This window comes from Chelonia mydas, chromosome 7, assembly GCF_015237465.2.
Source record: "Chelonia mydas isolate rCheMyd1 chromosome 7, rCheMyd1.pri.v2, whole genome shotgun sequence".
In the NCBI taxonomy this organism is placed as follows: domain Eukaryota; kingdom Metazoa; phylum Chordata; order Testudines; family Cheloniidae; genus Chelonia; species Chelonia mydas.
The window spans coordinates 40697741-40712758 of record NC_057853.1 but is presented as its reverse complement, the minus strand read 5'-3'; the positions used below and the strand labels follow the sequence as shown (position 1 = coordinate 40712758).

The 15018-nt window shown below is 40.0% G+C and overlaps 2 protein-coding genes across 9 annotated transcripts in view; one reads left to right on the top strand and one right to left on the bottom strand.

The window, feature by feature from the left end:
• The window catches only part of IPPK (inositol-pentakisphosphate 2-kinase), a 94505-nt gene extending 89292 nt beyond the window's left edge, over window positions 1-5213 (top strand). For all 7 annotated transcript variants that reach the window (XM_007055587.4, XM_027817955.3, XM_037903528.2 and 4 more), the window contains one exon: window positions 1241-5213. In XM_007055587.4, coding sequence (XP_007055649.2) covers window positions 1241-1466 — 226 coding nt within the window. In that variant the 3' untranslated portion in view covers window positions 1467-5213. The remainder of the gene's footprint in view (window positions 1-1240) is intronic.
• Window positions 1596-15018, bottom strand: part of LOC102944498 (centromere protein P) — a 316300-nt gene continuing 302877 nt past the window's right edge. For both annotated transcript variants that reach the window (XM_037903533.2, XM_037903534.2), the window contains exons 7-9: window positions 9013-9092; window positions 6816-6907; window positions 1596-5351 (exon numbers count right to left, since the gene is read on the bottom strand). In XM_037903533.2, coding sequence (XP_037759461.1) covers window positions 5230-5351; window positions 6816-6907; window positions 9013-9092 — 294 coding nt within the window. In that variant the 3' untranslated portion in view covers window positions 1596-5229. The remainder of the gene's footprint in view (window positions 5352-6815; window positions 6908-9012; window positions 9093-15018) is intronic.

Below are 15018 nucleotides of genomic sequence, written 5' to 3'. Positions count from 1 at the left end.
CAGTCACCATGGCAAGAGTTACGTTCTCATTCTTTATCATTGCATATCTTTTGATTCCTTTCTGGATATTAGGATTTATTCAATGTCTTATCATTAGAGTGATAGACTTTGGATGGAAGACATACTTGGTAGTGGCTGTGTTCATCCTCTGATTTGAGGTATGGAGGAAAGCTGCTTTTGAAAATAGATAGAGCCAACTTAACCCTTTTAAGTGACTGACCTGAAGAGTTAAGTATCTTGCTCTCATTCTGTCAAAACTGGTCATTCATCAAGAGGTGCAACTTTTGTTGCAACCACACAGCTTTAGTAACCTAGTGTCCATGTTGACTTTTTTGTCAACACAACCCTAGTCATCTCCTCAGTGAAGTCAGAAACTAATTTTCCGTGTGGATTTGTGCTGTTTTTGAGGATCAGCTCTGAAGAAGGTAATCTCTATTCTCTAACCTATAATACTCGTTTAATTGTTGAGAAAATAAGATAGAAAATTCTCCCATCCAAACCTTTTACTTAGATTTTGTAGGTCACTTCAGGGAGTTATTTTCTAATATCATTGTTTTAAGATGTGTTCATAACACCTGAATGCTAGTTCTGATAGGCAGAAGGCAATTTTATTAATTCAGGCCAGGACAATAAACTGAACAAAGTAAGTTTCATACAGAGGAAGAAGAGGCTATTACTTCAGTTTAGTATATAAAAAGGACATTTGTGAAGTGGCATTAACACTACCTAACACTACGTTGTGTCTGTGCAGGTGATGGTTGTTTCTAGCTGTAGAAGCTCTGTGCAGTACTTCTGACACACTTTTCATTTATACAAGTAGCTCTTACTGCCAAAACCGCCAGTTGAGATTAATTCATTTAGCAGTGGTAGAGCAATTTAGGGAGGTTTGGTTTAGATAGGTATGGAAACTAACAGGAAAAGGATTGGCATGTGTAAAGAAATGGCTTATTCATTCCTGTTCCCACATAATTTTGGACTGGAAAAACTATACCTGAATTAAGAATGAACCATGGCTGCTTTTAAAAGCTACATCATCTGAAGTCCCATTTTTCTGGTTTACAATGCCTAATAAATATGGAGACGCTGGCAATGTACTGCATGTGATCTTTACATGTAAAACAGAGTTATTTGTGATAGAGCCTTAGATAGGCACTGGGCTTTGAATTTCCACTAAGAATATAAGGTGTCTGTTTGCTTTAAATAAATTGTCTTGCAAGATTCCATTGGTCTTCTTTTTCAGCTCTGCTCAAAGGCCTGTGGTTCTGGCATCCAGATCCAGATTCACCTTTTCCGTTTCTGTCCTGGACCTAGATCTTAAGCCATATGAAAGCATTCCACATCAGTACAAACTTGATGGCAAGATAGTAAACTATTATTTGAAGAATGTACAGGCCAAAGATGATCCAGTGATGACAAATCTGTTCAAGGAGAATGAAGACTGCACATTAGTTCTCCATAAAGTGTAACTGTTTCCTTAAGGTTATGGTTGAAAGTGAAGGGTTAATGAAATGTAGTTACATTGATTTTCTATTATGTTCAGTGCATTTTTCAGCTGTGAATTCTTTTGCTTTAAGAAATATATTTTAATGGGTATGTCTTTCAAAGACATGGCATAGTACTAAAAAAAAAAACCCACTTTCCAATATATAAATTTAATCTGAAGGAATGTATTCAATATGACAGAACAGATGTGTGCCATACCCTGCAACAACATGACAGATCAAGTCCATGTTCTTAAAATTGAATGACTACTATGTGAAGCACCGAATGAAACATTCTCGATTAATTCTCATTTATTCTTCAGTGCAGTTAAGAATTTCCAGATACATTGCACTAATGCAGAAAGCCTGATCATTAACATGAGAATTACAGGATGGCCTTGTACCTTGTGCATTTTAACACTCAGTATTTTAAAATAAAAGCAAACCAACCCCCTACACCTGCTGCATTGATAAAACCAAATTTAAAATTAAGCCGCACTGAGCACATTAAAAATGCACTAAACTTAATTCAAAATAAATTGCTGCCCATGTAATTTAATGTTAAAAAACAAAACACACTACTGTATTGTATAATTGCTCTTTGGTGCTGGCTAGGTAGAGCTTGCATGTTAATGCAAATCTATTTTAAGCAGAGAGTGAAACTGAGAACTCCAGACTCTGTTTCCAAAAGTGGTGTGATCAGTCTGAAAAAGCTTTCTGTAACAATTTGTATAAATGTAAGTAGAAATTCACAGAACGAGGGGTAATGGTTAGGAATTTTACTAGGGAAGCAGCCTTGATTTTTAATTATTTCCTGGTTGAACATATCAGGCTTTCATCCTATGGTCCACACAGGGCTAGTCCTGCTAAATTAGTGAATCAGGAACTAGCTCTTTCCTAATCAAATTGAGCTTTAGGAATTGTATACTCAATTTTTGTCCATATGATTTTGGACTGAAATCACATGCCAATCAACTTTTTTGTGCATTAAATAGCAGCTAGCAAAGGCTGCTCTTGAATCAGGCTGTGACTGCAATGACATTTTTCTTGAGGAAAGGGTTGACAGATGGTATTTGCTTATCTTGTAAAGTTCATTGTAATTGTAGGTTGTGACTTTTCCCTGATGGTAGGTGTCAGTTAACTTTGTACCAACTTTTAGCAGTGGCTTTAGTTTGTGTGGTAACAAGTTAAACACATTCTGCTAAGCTGGAGAGGTGATCTGTGTGGATGAGGTGCTATTCTCTGATTCTTGTGAAGTTTAAAAGTGAAACTGATTCAACTAGATCAAAAACAGTGGGATGAAACTATATATTCAGAAATGTGGGTATTGTGGTGTAATGAACTACAGGTTCTCTTTTGCCTGTCTAAAAGCTTTCTTTACATTTCTTTGGGGTTCTCGTACCCTAAGAATGTACAAGGAGATGTTCTTCAAGCCCATCTTGAAATGCTGCTATCTGTATACAGTAGGTATATACTGGTAATAAGTTTCAAAATATGGAGGTTGTCTTAACAAGGACTTACCTCTCCTTATAAAGTAGTACAGTAGACTAATATTGGGAGCTTGAATCTAATACCCTTCTTTCATTGTATTTTATTTGAACTTCTTCAGAGTATTGGCTTTCATAAAAAATGGCACCATGTTCATTGGCAGGACCCAATGTACAATTCTGTGAAACCATGGACCGTTTGACAGTCGGGCCCAGAGTGGTGATATTCCTAATGAAAACTTATTTATACAGCAGTATTGCTTAACACTTAGAAGTGAACCATGTTACCCTGATCCGCTAAACCTACCACCAGTTAGTAATGTGCCTTTCTGGGGTGCAGTTGTTTGCTCTTTAGATTAGACTTGTTATATCCACAGCAATCTGACCTAGTTGTTGATTTATTGCTGTGTGGCTAGCTGCATTGTTGTAATAATACCACCCTCTGAGCAGAGGATTAAAAGAAAAGTCACAAAGGGGCTGGTCATTTTTAGTCAAAATGAAGAAGTTATCTACAGAAAAAAACAAACCCAACATACTGTGGTCAGGTTTATACTGTAATTTTCCACTCTTGGTGTATGTACACCATAGTTAAGTTTCCATTTACATGCAGGAAGCATCTAACTGTAGTTTGCTGCCATATGTAATTTAAAGAGGAATCTTGCTGGCACAAAGAATCAAGATTGCACAAAAATAGTGAAATGGATGTAGTAGTATTAGTTAGTTCTGCCTGCTCAGCAGCAGATCCCCAAAACAACCTTTTCTATGTCTGAATAAGAAGAAATTGTAGTCTGTCAGCTACAGCTCCTACTGTTGCTCAACTGCATGCTCATCCTGTAGGGGTAGGAAGGCTGAATCAAGCCACCCACATTGGTGCTTCAGTTCAGTTATTCCTTGCCAGAACAGAAGGGGATACTGTGAGTGACAAAATAGATGATTGATATTTTCTGGTAATGACTGACAAGCTTACTACTGTTTTAAACCAGGCAGGTCTAATCCAAGATCTACCAGCCTTACCCTGGTTTGTGTGTGAATGTAAATGTGTGTACACTGCTTGCTCCATCAAAATGTACACCAGCTTGTAGTTGTGTATGAATACTTACAGAATCATGCACTTGAGTTTGCAAAAGAACTCTTCATTGAAACTACTTAGCAAGGGACTTCTACGTTTACATAAATTATAGCCTTTTTGGCCCCCTGAACCCAGAAAAATACACCATTTTTAAGGTACTAGCGATTAATTTTGAGCTTGCCTGCCATCACTTTTCCAATGTTTAAAGGCCACCAAAAGTAAAATGAGGTGGTCACTTAAGTATATGGAAAATGCCTGGCTATTGCAGTACTTTTAAAAGCCAGTGCAAAATTGACTGTTTTCCTTCCCCTAAAAATGTATTATGGTTTCCCCTTTGAGAAATGCTAGACATTTACAAGTGAGCTAATTCTAAAATATCTGACAGAGCCCTAATGAGGTTGCAAGAATTGTCTTGAAACTGCTTCATATTTGTTCATGGAATGCAATGTGTAAAGTATCAAGTTGACAATATTCCTCGACTATTGTCTGCCAGCAGTAACCTATCTCAAAGATGATGCAAGCTTTCAGTGCTTTGAAACCAAACCATGTTAAACAGTAATTAATGTGTAACACTTGGTGAAAGTAGTAGTGTCTGTTCTCCATCCACATTATAGAAGCAGCAGCAGCTGTACTGTTTCACTAGCATTCACAAAATTGATTTCTAACCACCTGACTATTCTTCACAAACTTAAATTTGGCTGTATTGGTCATTAATTTCTGTAATTCTAGCTTAATTGAGTAGCAGGAATATTTAAATACAACTTTATTCTTTCAGTGTCACTGTTCTCTCTATTTTAAAATCACTGTACTTTTTGTATAGAGCTGTGAAGTGAAACTTCCACTTTTTATTGACTTGAATTTGACAGCATATGTTCCTGTAACCCGTTCTAGAAAATGTTAAGGACAGAAGAACCACTCTGGTACATTAATTCAGAAAGTTAAATTTATAATGAAATTCACTCTAATTATTTTATTTGGCATTTTTGTATTTAAATTGCTGTATTTATTTTTCATGTCATGACAATTTATATATAACGTGCCATAATTGTACAGATAGCATGTTTATGGGTATGGTTTTTAAATGGAAAATAACTTAATGTTTATATTCAATAAAATTATAGACTGTATAACTCCAATATCATAATTAAAAGAATTTCCAAATTTCTACCAGTTAAAGTTTTGTAAGTAGTATTCATTTCTCCATGCCAACTGATTTGATCAGACTTTCAATGGCGGCCTCAATCCCCAGCAAAAGGAGCATGTTTCTGAAGCACTGGGGTCCATTTTCCACAGCTGCTTTCTTATCCTGCAGGGCTGCAAGAAAAGATTAAATACAATTAAGTCCTAACTACAGCAAATATACAGAGCATAAAACCTAGTTAAGAGGACAGTACTGGGCTCATGTGACTAGACTTAGAGCAGTACATAAACACCTCTGCTAAGGAGGAAAAAGTAAGTTGCACACTTAAATAAAGCAAAGGCTTCAAACCCCTTATTCAAATGATTGAATTAGGGGTTTGAAGCCTTTGCTTTATTTCTCTGTTAGACTAATGTACACATAAAGATTAAGATTGGAATAATTATGTCTCTAGTTGTTTGTCTCTGTCTTTAGAAAAACAGCCTGGTTATTCTCAAGCTTTAGAACAGCAGTGGAATGTAAACTAAAAATCAGCTGGTTAATACCCTTACAAGGAAAAGGATAAAATCAAGGGATTCTGAACTTCTTGCTTTGCAGTAAGGGGCTACATCTGTATACATTAATGAAACATGAAAATAAACATAGCCTGTGGAAGCTTCAGCATAACCTCAAGCTTCCTAGAGACCCCTCCAGAGCCTGACAAAGTAGTATTGTGGTTTCTGGACAACTCTTTCCCCTACCAAAGGTGCTGCCATCACAAACAGATTTCAGGTAGCTTCTACCTGCTTTAGAAGAGGGGATCTGTTTAAGATCAGTCAATTTGGAAGCATGTACAGAGGCAGAGGAGGAAGTACTAAACATATTAGAGTCACTGTGTAAATAAATACCTAACAATCAAAGGCAGTTAGATTTATAAAAACAAAGCAGATCCATCAATGTTTTTGGAATGTGTCTTCAATGAGACAGACTCCAGTGGCATATAAAATAGGTAGCAGGGAGAACAGGGTGCTTCTGTTTGACTGACATTTCCACCATGCCCTGCAACACACCAGAATGCCACTAAACTGAAATTTGGGATGAAATTGAGCTTTTTAATTAGTTTTGCTCTAAGTTTCAGTTATTTGTTGGAAGTTAAAGCAGCACAGCAAGCTAGATGAACCCTTCCCCCTCAAAAAAAAAAAAAAAAAAAAAAAATGTTGTTTCAACGAGCTTTGACAAAAAATTTTTTTGAAGGGGTCAGGCTGTGAAATGTTCAGACTCTAACAAAAGTTGTTCTTGGCCTGAGCTGCCATGACTTTCAAAAAGCATTACCGTTATTACACACCAAGCACATTTTTTTAACAGGGAACGCTTAGTAGACATAGGTTTATGCCTATTGGGATGATAGACCAGTGTGTCAGTTTCAAAAACATTCCTAATAAAATGCCAGCTTTCATTTTTGCAGCCTTTCCTACAAAATACTAGTCAAAATAGGTTCTGCTAGATCTGCCACACATCACAAGTCAGAGCAAAGTAAAGTATGACATACTGTGTGTAACATGCTCTGTATTGTGAGCCCAGAGTCCATAAATACCAGGACACAAACTATTTAAAGTCAGAAATAGGGAAAACACCTTTAAAATATACAACAGGCATATTACCTTGTGCTGGTATTCTAGGCAGAAGATCCAGGACAGGTATAACTCTCCCTTCTTCATCCACATATATTTTCCAAACAATCATTAACTCAAACCTGTATCATGCATATTGGGAAGCACTTTAATGCACGAAAGTAGCTTGTATTTTTCTATGCCAAAGTTTTCTTAAATGTATAATTTTTTTCCTGCAGAAAATAACTTATCAAAGTTGCTGCAGTTATGTCTTTTGCCCACCAGGGGCCACTGTGGCACTAGACCAGAGCAGCTGCTTTGGGGCCATCCCCAGCTGTGATAGGGAAGAGAAGAGGCTGCCTTCCTGAAGGCAGTAGGGCCAGGTCTGGATATAGGGGGACAGACTGGGGCAGGGGCTGAATGGGAGTGGAGGCACAGGGCCACATGGGGACAAGGAAGAGTGGGTGCTGGGCCACATTGGGATGGAGGAAGGGGGTGCCTGATCATTTTTCATTGTCTGTATTGTAACAGGCATAGTTGCTGACAGATTTTGAAATAAATTACCAAAATAATTGAAACTGGTGTGGTTGTAGTGTGTTATTTTGACAAATAAAATAAGCAGAATTTTAAAATATGCACAATTTTTAATTTTCTGTCTCAGAATTCCCCCAGGAGTAACTAATAAAGACGACTTGGTAAATCTAAATGTAGTATAATGAAAAAGATTGGAGGACAGGGGAAATGATCACTCCAACTTTGTGTAGTTCTGGTTTCCCTGTGTAAGAAAATTAGCAAATTAATGCCTTATCACCTTCATAAACTGAGGGAAAAACTATGTAACCAAGACCCTTTGTTTCAAATAATCTTAGTAACCATTATTTATATATTTTGCGTTAGAAGTAATAAACACCCACACATCCTCTGAGGACCCTATCAATTTATTCACTATTACAAAGGCAAAATGTAATTCAAGCAGCTTATTCCTCCTACCAAGCAACAGTACATAATGAAATACTTTCTTCCCCCACACATCACCCTGTACCTCAGACCCTCCTAACTCTTTGTGCATGAGGTGAAACAAACAGGCCCTGCAGCATGACGTTGAAAATTGGCAAATCTGGACCACTCAGACCAGGGGCAGGAAGACATTGCTGAATCCCAGGCTCTTGTAGAGAATTACTGCCAACTGCCCCGTCTGTTATATCAATAGGGATCAGGATCTCTCCTGACCACAACTGTGGCAGGGTATCACAGGAGAGAACAAAGGTGGAACAAAACTGCAACCTCTAATTTGAGACGCTTCCAATTTAAGGTATAGTGTGTGGCAGGGACATGTTTTTGATTTCAATCCTAGGGTCCCAAACCTTTCATTTTGGGTTGGTTTGTGGGTCAGACCCATAGTGGAAGGTACCTGCTTCCTGGTTCTGGATTGATGCAATCAGCCTTGCAGGAATTTGGGACCAGATCGTTAGAAATGTTACAAGAGCAGGTATTTTATGAGATTTCCAGTGTCTTGAGCTAAGATCTTAGGAGAACACCTTACATTTTACCCAGCACCGAATCGAACTTTGAACTTGGGCTACAAAGAGCTTTGGAACTGCTTCCTTGGCCTATCTTGACTCTTAGAGCTCTTAAATATACAGATTTGGGGCCAAATTCTGCTCACCTTACTGACATTGTTCCATTGATTGAATTACTGTCATCAATGAGATGAGCAAGATTCAGCCCCTGGTTCACAAACAGTATTTGTAATGGCATACATTGCAACAGAGATGTTTTCCACTATAGCTGATCAGGATGAAGTCTAATACTAGTATAATTTATTTAAAATGTAATTCAAAATCTAAAATTCTACTGGAGCCTCCTACTGTCTATCTCTTTTATGTTGTATATTTTTCTAAAGGGCTCTATAAAGTAGCAACATGTAGTTGTCATCCCCAGAAAGGCCATAGTGAAATAGCTTGCACCACATGCTATTTGCTTCTTGTCTCCCAAGATTTTTGTATGTGTTGCATCTATGAAAAGCATCACACAACCCCATCGTATACACTAGAGCGATAGGTGACTTTTCTTTAAAAAATAAACAATGTAATTCTGAGATTAAACTACCTTTCAGTGTATGAAGGTGAAACTGAAAAACAGTTATTGGTGGATTTACTTCCAGCCCTAGAGACCATTAACTCAAATTTCAGGTTTTGTTCAATTCTTCTTAAATACAGACATTAATAAGCATCTTGAAATGTCTTACCCAGAAAGTTCAGGGCTCCTTATAACCAGGTAATCTCCAGACGGTCCTTCAGGAAGTCTTACAATATCAGGATATTTGGCCTGTTAATAAAAAGGGAATAAGAATATAACCAAGCAGTAAAGGTGGTAACTACACAAACTGGCTTCAGAAAAAACTTTTTTTCCAGTTACAATTGATCTTAAGAACTATTAAAGACAAAGACTAAAAAGTGCTAAATTTATACTGAAGTGAATTGCAAAGCTCTAACAATGTTTAGACAAAATCAGGTGTATGTAAGAGCAAAATGTGTATTAAATGTACAAAACAAAACCTTCATTAATATACTCAGTTTGTTAGACAGCATTGTGGCATGTCCATCACAGCTCCTTTTTTTTCCAGCAGTGATTCTCCAAAAGAATGAGAAAACAAAATGGATTAATTTCCTTATTGGTTACTCAGATCATTTGTTGATTAAACATGTTTTAAAGTTTCATCTTTTCTTAATACTTAACTTTAAAATGTGAGCTTCAACACAATAAAATGTAAATAACAGAATTTCTCTTCTAGAATGACTGGCCAAAACTGGAAGCATTCTCTCTCCTAAACATTAAAACATCTTAATTTGTGGGGAAGCTCGTTAATACTCCAGAGTCAGACAAAATTTGCACTTAAAAGAGGAGGTTATTACCTGTAACTGGAGGTTCTTCGTGATGTGTGGTCCCTATCTGTATTCCATTGAGGGTTTACACCCCCGCACCATGCGTCTGGAGCCAGAGAATTTGAAAGTAGTGTCTGTTAGTCTGCGCATGCACCCTCGCTCACTTCATGTTTCACCCAAGGTGATAAAGGGCATTTCCAGATCCTTTTTCACTGCAAATCCAGCAGAGCTGCAGCAGAGGGGAAGGAGGGCAGGAAGTAGAATACAGATAGGGACTACTATCTTTAAGAACCTCCTGTTATAGTTAAGTAACCTCCTCCTCTTCAAGGATGGTCCCTATTGTATTCCACTGAAGGTGATTAACAAGCAGTACCTAAGTCAGAGGAGGATGCAGGGATGAAGATGGAAGGGTTGAGCAAAGGACAGCTGCACTGAAGAAGGCAGCTGCCGCTGAGTCCTACACCAAGGCATAATGTGTAGCAATGGTGTGTACTGATCTCTTTGTGGCTGCTCTACCTGTCCTAGAGTGGTACATAGATTCAGAGATTTGTAGATACTAAGGTCAGAAGGGACCATTATGATCATCTAGTCACATCATGGAAGGAGGCCATATTCAAAGCCTGAGCTCTCATAAAATGGGCCCACACCCCAGAGTGCGGAGGCAGAACAGATAACTGAGGGAGCGTAACGCACCCCGAAATCCACTTGGAGAGTCTGTGTGTGCAGTGTGCCTGATGTTTCATTCTTTTAGCTATTCTAACAAACAGTCTGGGGGATTTCCTGACTGGTCTTGTCCCATCGAGGGAGTGGAGTTGTCATCCTTCTTCAGAGTTGTGCAGCTTTGGGAAGAAAACAAAGTGAATGGATTGATTAACATAAAACTGGTGTGATGACCTTTGGAAAAAATTTGGGATGCTGGCACAAGGAGACTATCTGTATGGAAAGTCATGAAAAGAGACACCCATCATGGTCCCAAGTTCACCGACCTGTCTCGCCAAAGTGACAGCAATAAGGAAGGTGGCCTTTGTGGAAAGGAGGGATATAGGGCACGATGCCAGTGGTTCGAAGGGCTGTTTCATTAGTACAGATAGAACTAGGTTGAGGTCCTACTGGGGAGTGATGGGTTGTATGGGTGGGAAGGTTCTGATGAGGCCTTTCCAAAATCTAGCAGTCAACAGGTGTGTAAAGACAGAATGTCCTTCCAAATATGGTGATCAGCTAAACCCTGAGCATGTGGGCAAGACTCACCAGCCAGACACCCAGGAAATAATTCTCTGTAGTAACTCAGATCCCATCCCATCTAACATCCCATCACAGGCCATTGGGCATATCTACTGCTAATAGTTGAAGAGCAATTAATTGCCAAAATTAGGCTATCCCATCATATCATCCCCTCCATAAATTTATCAAGCTTAATCTTGAAGCCAGATATGTCTTTTGCCCCTACTGCTTCCCTTGGAAGGCTGTTCCAGAACTTCACTCCTTTGATGGTTAGAAACCTTCGTCTAATTTCAAGCCTAAACTTCCTGATGGCCAGTTGATATCCATTTGTTCTTGTGTCCACATTGGTACTGAGCTTAAATAATTCTTCTCCCTTGTGGTATTTATCCCTCTGATATATTTATAGATAGCAATCATATCTCCTCTCAGCCTTCTTTTGGTTAGGCTAAACAAGCCAAGCTCTTTATACTGATCATTCCTCGGATCATCCTAGTAGCCCTTCTCTGTACCTGTTCCAGTTTGAATTCATCCTTCTTAAACATGGGAGACCAGAACTGCACACAATATTCCAGATTAGGTCTCACCAGTGCCTTGTATAACAGTACTAACACCTCCTTATCGCTACTGGAAACACCTCGCCTGATGCATCCCAAGACTGCATTAGCTTTTTTCACAGTGATGTCACATTGGCGGCTCATAGTTATCCTGTGATCAACCAATACTCTGAGGTCCTCCTTCTCCTCTGTTACTTCCAAGTGATGCGTCCCCAGTTTATAACTAAAATTCTTTTTATTAATCCCTAAACGCATGACCTTGTACTTTTCACTATTAAATTTCATCCTATTACTATTACTCCAGTTTACAAGGTCATTCAGATCTTCTTGTATGATATCCCGGTCCTTCTCTGTATTGGCAATACCTCCCAGCTTTGTGTCATCCGCAAAATTTATTAGCACATTCCCACTTCTTGTGCCAAGGTCAGTAATAAAAAGATTAAATAAGATTGGTCCCCAAACCGATCCCCGAGGAACTCCACTAGTAACCTCCTTCCAGCCTGACAGTTCACCTTTCAATGTGACCCATTGTAGTCTCCCCTTTAACCAGTTCCTTATCCACCCTTCAATTTTCATATTGATCCCGATCCTTTCCAATTTAGCTAATAACTCCCCATATGGAACCGTATCAAATGTCTTACTGAAATCAAGGTAAATTAGATCCACTGTGTTTCCTTTGTCTAAAAAATCTGTTACCTTCTTAAAGAAGGAGATCAGGTTGGTTTGACATGATCTACCTTTTGTAAAACCATGTTGTATTTTGTCCCAATTACCATTGACCTCAATGTCCTTAACTACTTTCTCCCTCAAAATTTTTTCCAAGACCTTGCATACTACAGATATCAAACTAACAGGCCTGTAGTTACCCGGATCACCTTTTTTCCCTTTCTTAAAAATAGGAACTATGTTAGCAATTCTCCAGGCATATGGTACAACCCCTGAATTTACAGATTCATTAAAATTTTTTGCTAATGGGCTTGCAATTTCATGTGCCAGTTCCTTTAATATTCTTGAATGAAGATTATCTGGGCCCCTTGATTTAGTCCCATTAAGCTGTTCAAGTTTGGCTTCTACCTCGGCTGTGGTAATATCTACCTCCATATCCTCATTCCCATTTGTTATCCTACCATTACCCCTAAGCTCCTCATTAAAGTCTGAGGCAAAGTATTTGTTTTAGATACTGGGCCATGCCTAGATTATCCTTAACCTCCACTCCATCCTCAGTGTTTAGTGGTCCCACTTCTTCTTTCTTTGTTTTCTTCTTACACGCCCATTCTAAAGAAGATGCCCATCCAAATACCATGCTTTGAGGTTAAGTGCTGGTGGATTGGGATGTCTGATCTTGACATCATGCTGTGTCAGTAGATTGGGGAAGGTGGGAATGGGCAGACATACAAAGGAGGTTGGGAAGTCAGAACTGTCTGGGCCAGTTGGAGGCGATCAGGATGAGACTTGCTCTGTCTCATCTGATCTTGTGGAGTACTCATGGTAGGAGTGGGAGGGGAAGGAAGGCATAGTTGATCTAGTCTGACAAGGGGAGTTTGAGAGTATCGCCCTGAGAGCGGAGACAAAGACCACCCACTGGAGCAGCATGTGCTGCATTTGCAGTTGATAGGGGAGGTGAAGAGGTCTCTGGTCAGAGTCCACACTGGTCAAAGATGTCATGCACCATGGAATCGTGGAGTTCCCACTCGTGGTCGATCACAAACTGTCTGCTCAGCAAGTCTGCAATCACATTCTGAATCCCCAGGAGATATGCTGCAGATAAGAGGATATGATGGGCGATGCACCAGTGCCAGAGGTTGATTGCTTCTAAACATAGAACAGTCGAGTTTGTGACCCCTTGTTTGTTGATGTAGCAAACAGTGGTGGCAACGTTGTCCAACAGAATAAGAACATTATGGGAACGGGTGAAGGGGAGAAATGCTTGGCATACCTTCCTTACAGCCTGAAGTTCCAGAATAATGATGTGCATCCTGGATTCCCCAGGAGTCCATGTTCCCTACATCATGTGATTGCCCATGTGCTCTCCCCAGCCTACAAGGAAAGCATTGGTGATGATCGTCTTGTCCAGGGAGGAGGGGAGAATGGGAACCCCTATGCAGACCTGGCATGGGTCCGTCCACCAGTGGAGGGGAAAGAGTACCTGAGGGAAGGGGCTGTCAGCATGAGGTTTGGGTGAGTAAACCATCTGGAGCCACATCCGGACGCAGCGAAGATGGTGACTTATGTGCACGGGGCCATATGGCTAAGGAGGGATAGTCAAGTCCTGGCTGGGACAGATGGATTGTTGATTATGTGGTTTATGAGTTCTTGCAGAGCCTGGAACCTGTCTCGCAGTAGGTAGGCTCATGCTATGACCGAGTGGACGGAGGCCCCTATGAAGTCTAGGGATTGTGTTGGTTCCAAGGTTGATTTTTTGATGTTGATACTGATTCCAAGGGAAGAAAGGAGGCCAGGTAACATGGAGGTTGGAGTTTGGGCTTTGCATCTGGATTGTGCCACCTGGAGCCAGTCATCAAGATAGGGGAATACGAGGACCCCATAATGCCTGATGTAAGCTGCCACGACAGAGAAAACCCTGGTAAAGACTTGGGGAGCAGCACTGAGTCCAAATGGAAGAACCCTGTACTGAAAATTATGTGATCTGATTGTGAACCTCAGGAACCATGTGTGGGCCAAATGAATGTCCATGTGAAAACAGGCATCTTGCATATCAAGAGCTGTAAACCACTTGCCTTCTTGCAATGATGGGTTGATCGCTGCTAGTGTGACCATACAAAACTTGGGCTTGCAGATGAAGTGATTGAGAAGGTGGAGGTCCAGAACTGGCCTCCACTCGCCTTTCTTTTTGGGTACCAGGAAGTAAGTTGAATAGAACCCCATCCCTTGATATTCTGGAGGAACCTGCTCTATCACTCCTCTTTGTAGTAAGGAGTTCGCCTCTTGAGTGAGAATGCTGGCATGAGAGTGATCCCTGAGGAGACATGGGGGGTGGGGCTGTGGATGAGGTAGCATGCTGAACTCAACCATATAGACATGGTGGATGACATTTAGCACCCATTTGTTTGTTGTTATTGCAACTCCAAGCTGGCAAAAAGAGTGCTAGACGACCCGCAAAGGGAGTAGGATGGTTGTATGGCAGTAGGCAAGGTGGTTGACAGTTCTCTAAAGTTTCTAAGAAATATCTTTTCTTCGGGAGCTGCATGTGGGAGGAGGAAGGCTGTAAAGGTGGACCCAGAAGGTGAGATCTTTGAATCTTTTGACACGTCCATAGTGGTTTGTAAGGCATCTGATGGAAAAACTGGGATGTCCTGTAATGTTGTATGGATGGCAAGTGGTAGAATTTACACTTTAGCACAGGTGTGTAAATATCCAAGGAACGAGGTGTAGCTCTTGCATCCTTGAGGGTATGGAGGGAATCACCTGTTTTCTGGTTTAAAAGCTCTGATTCATCAAAAGGGAGGTCTTTGATGGTATTTTGTACTTCCCTGGGGAAACCAGGGGCATGGAGCCACAATTCCCATGGCAGAACTTTGCCCGTAGCCATAGAGCAAGATAAAGTATCTGTCACACTGACAGCTGATTGAAGCA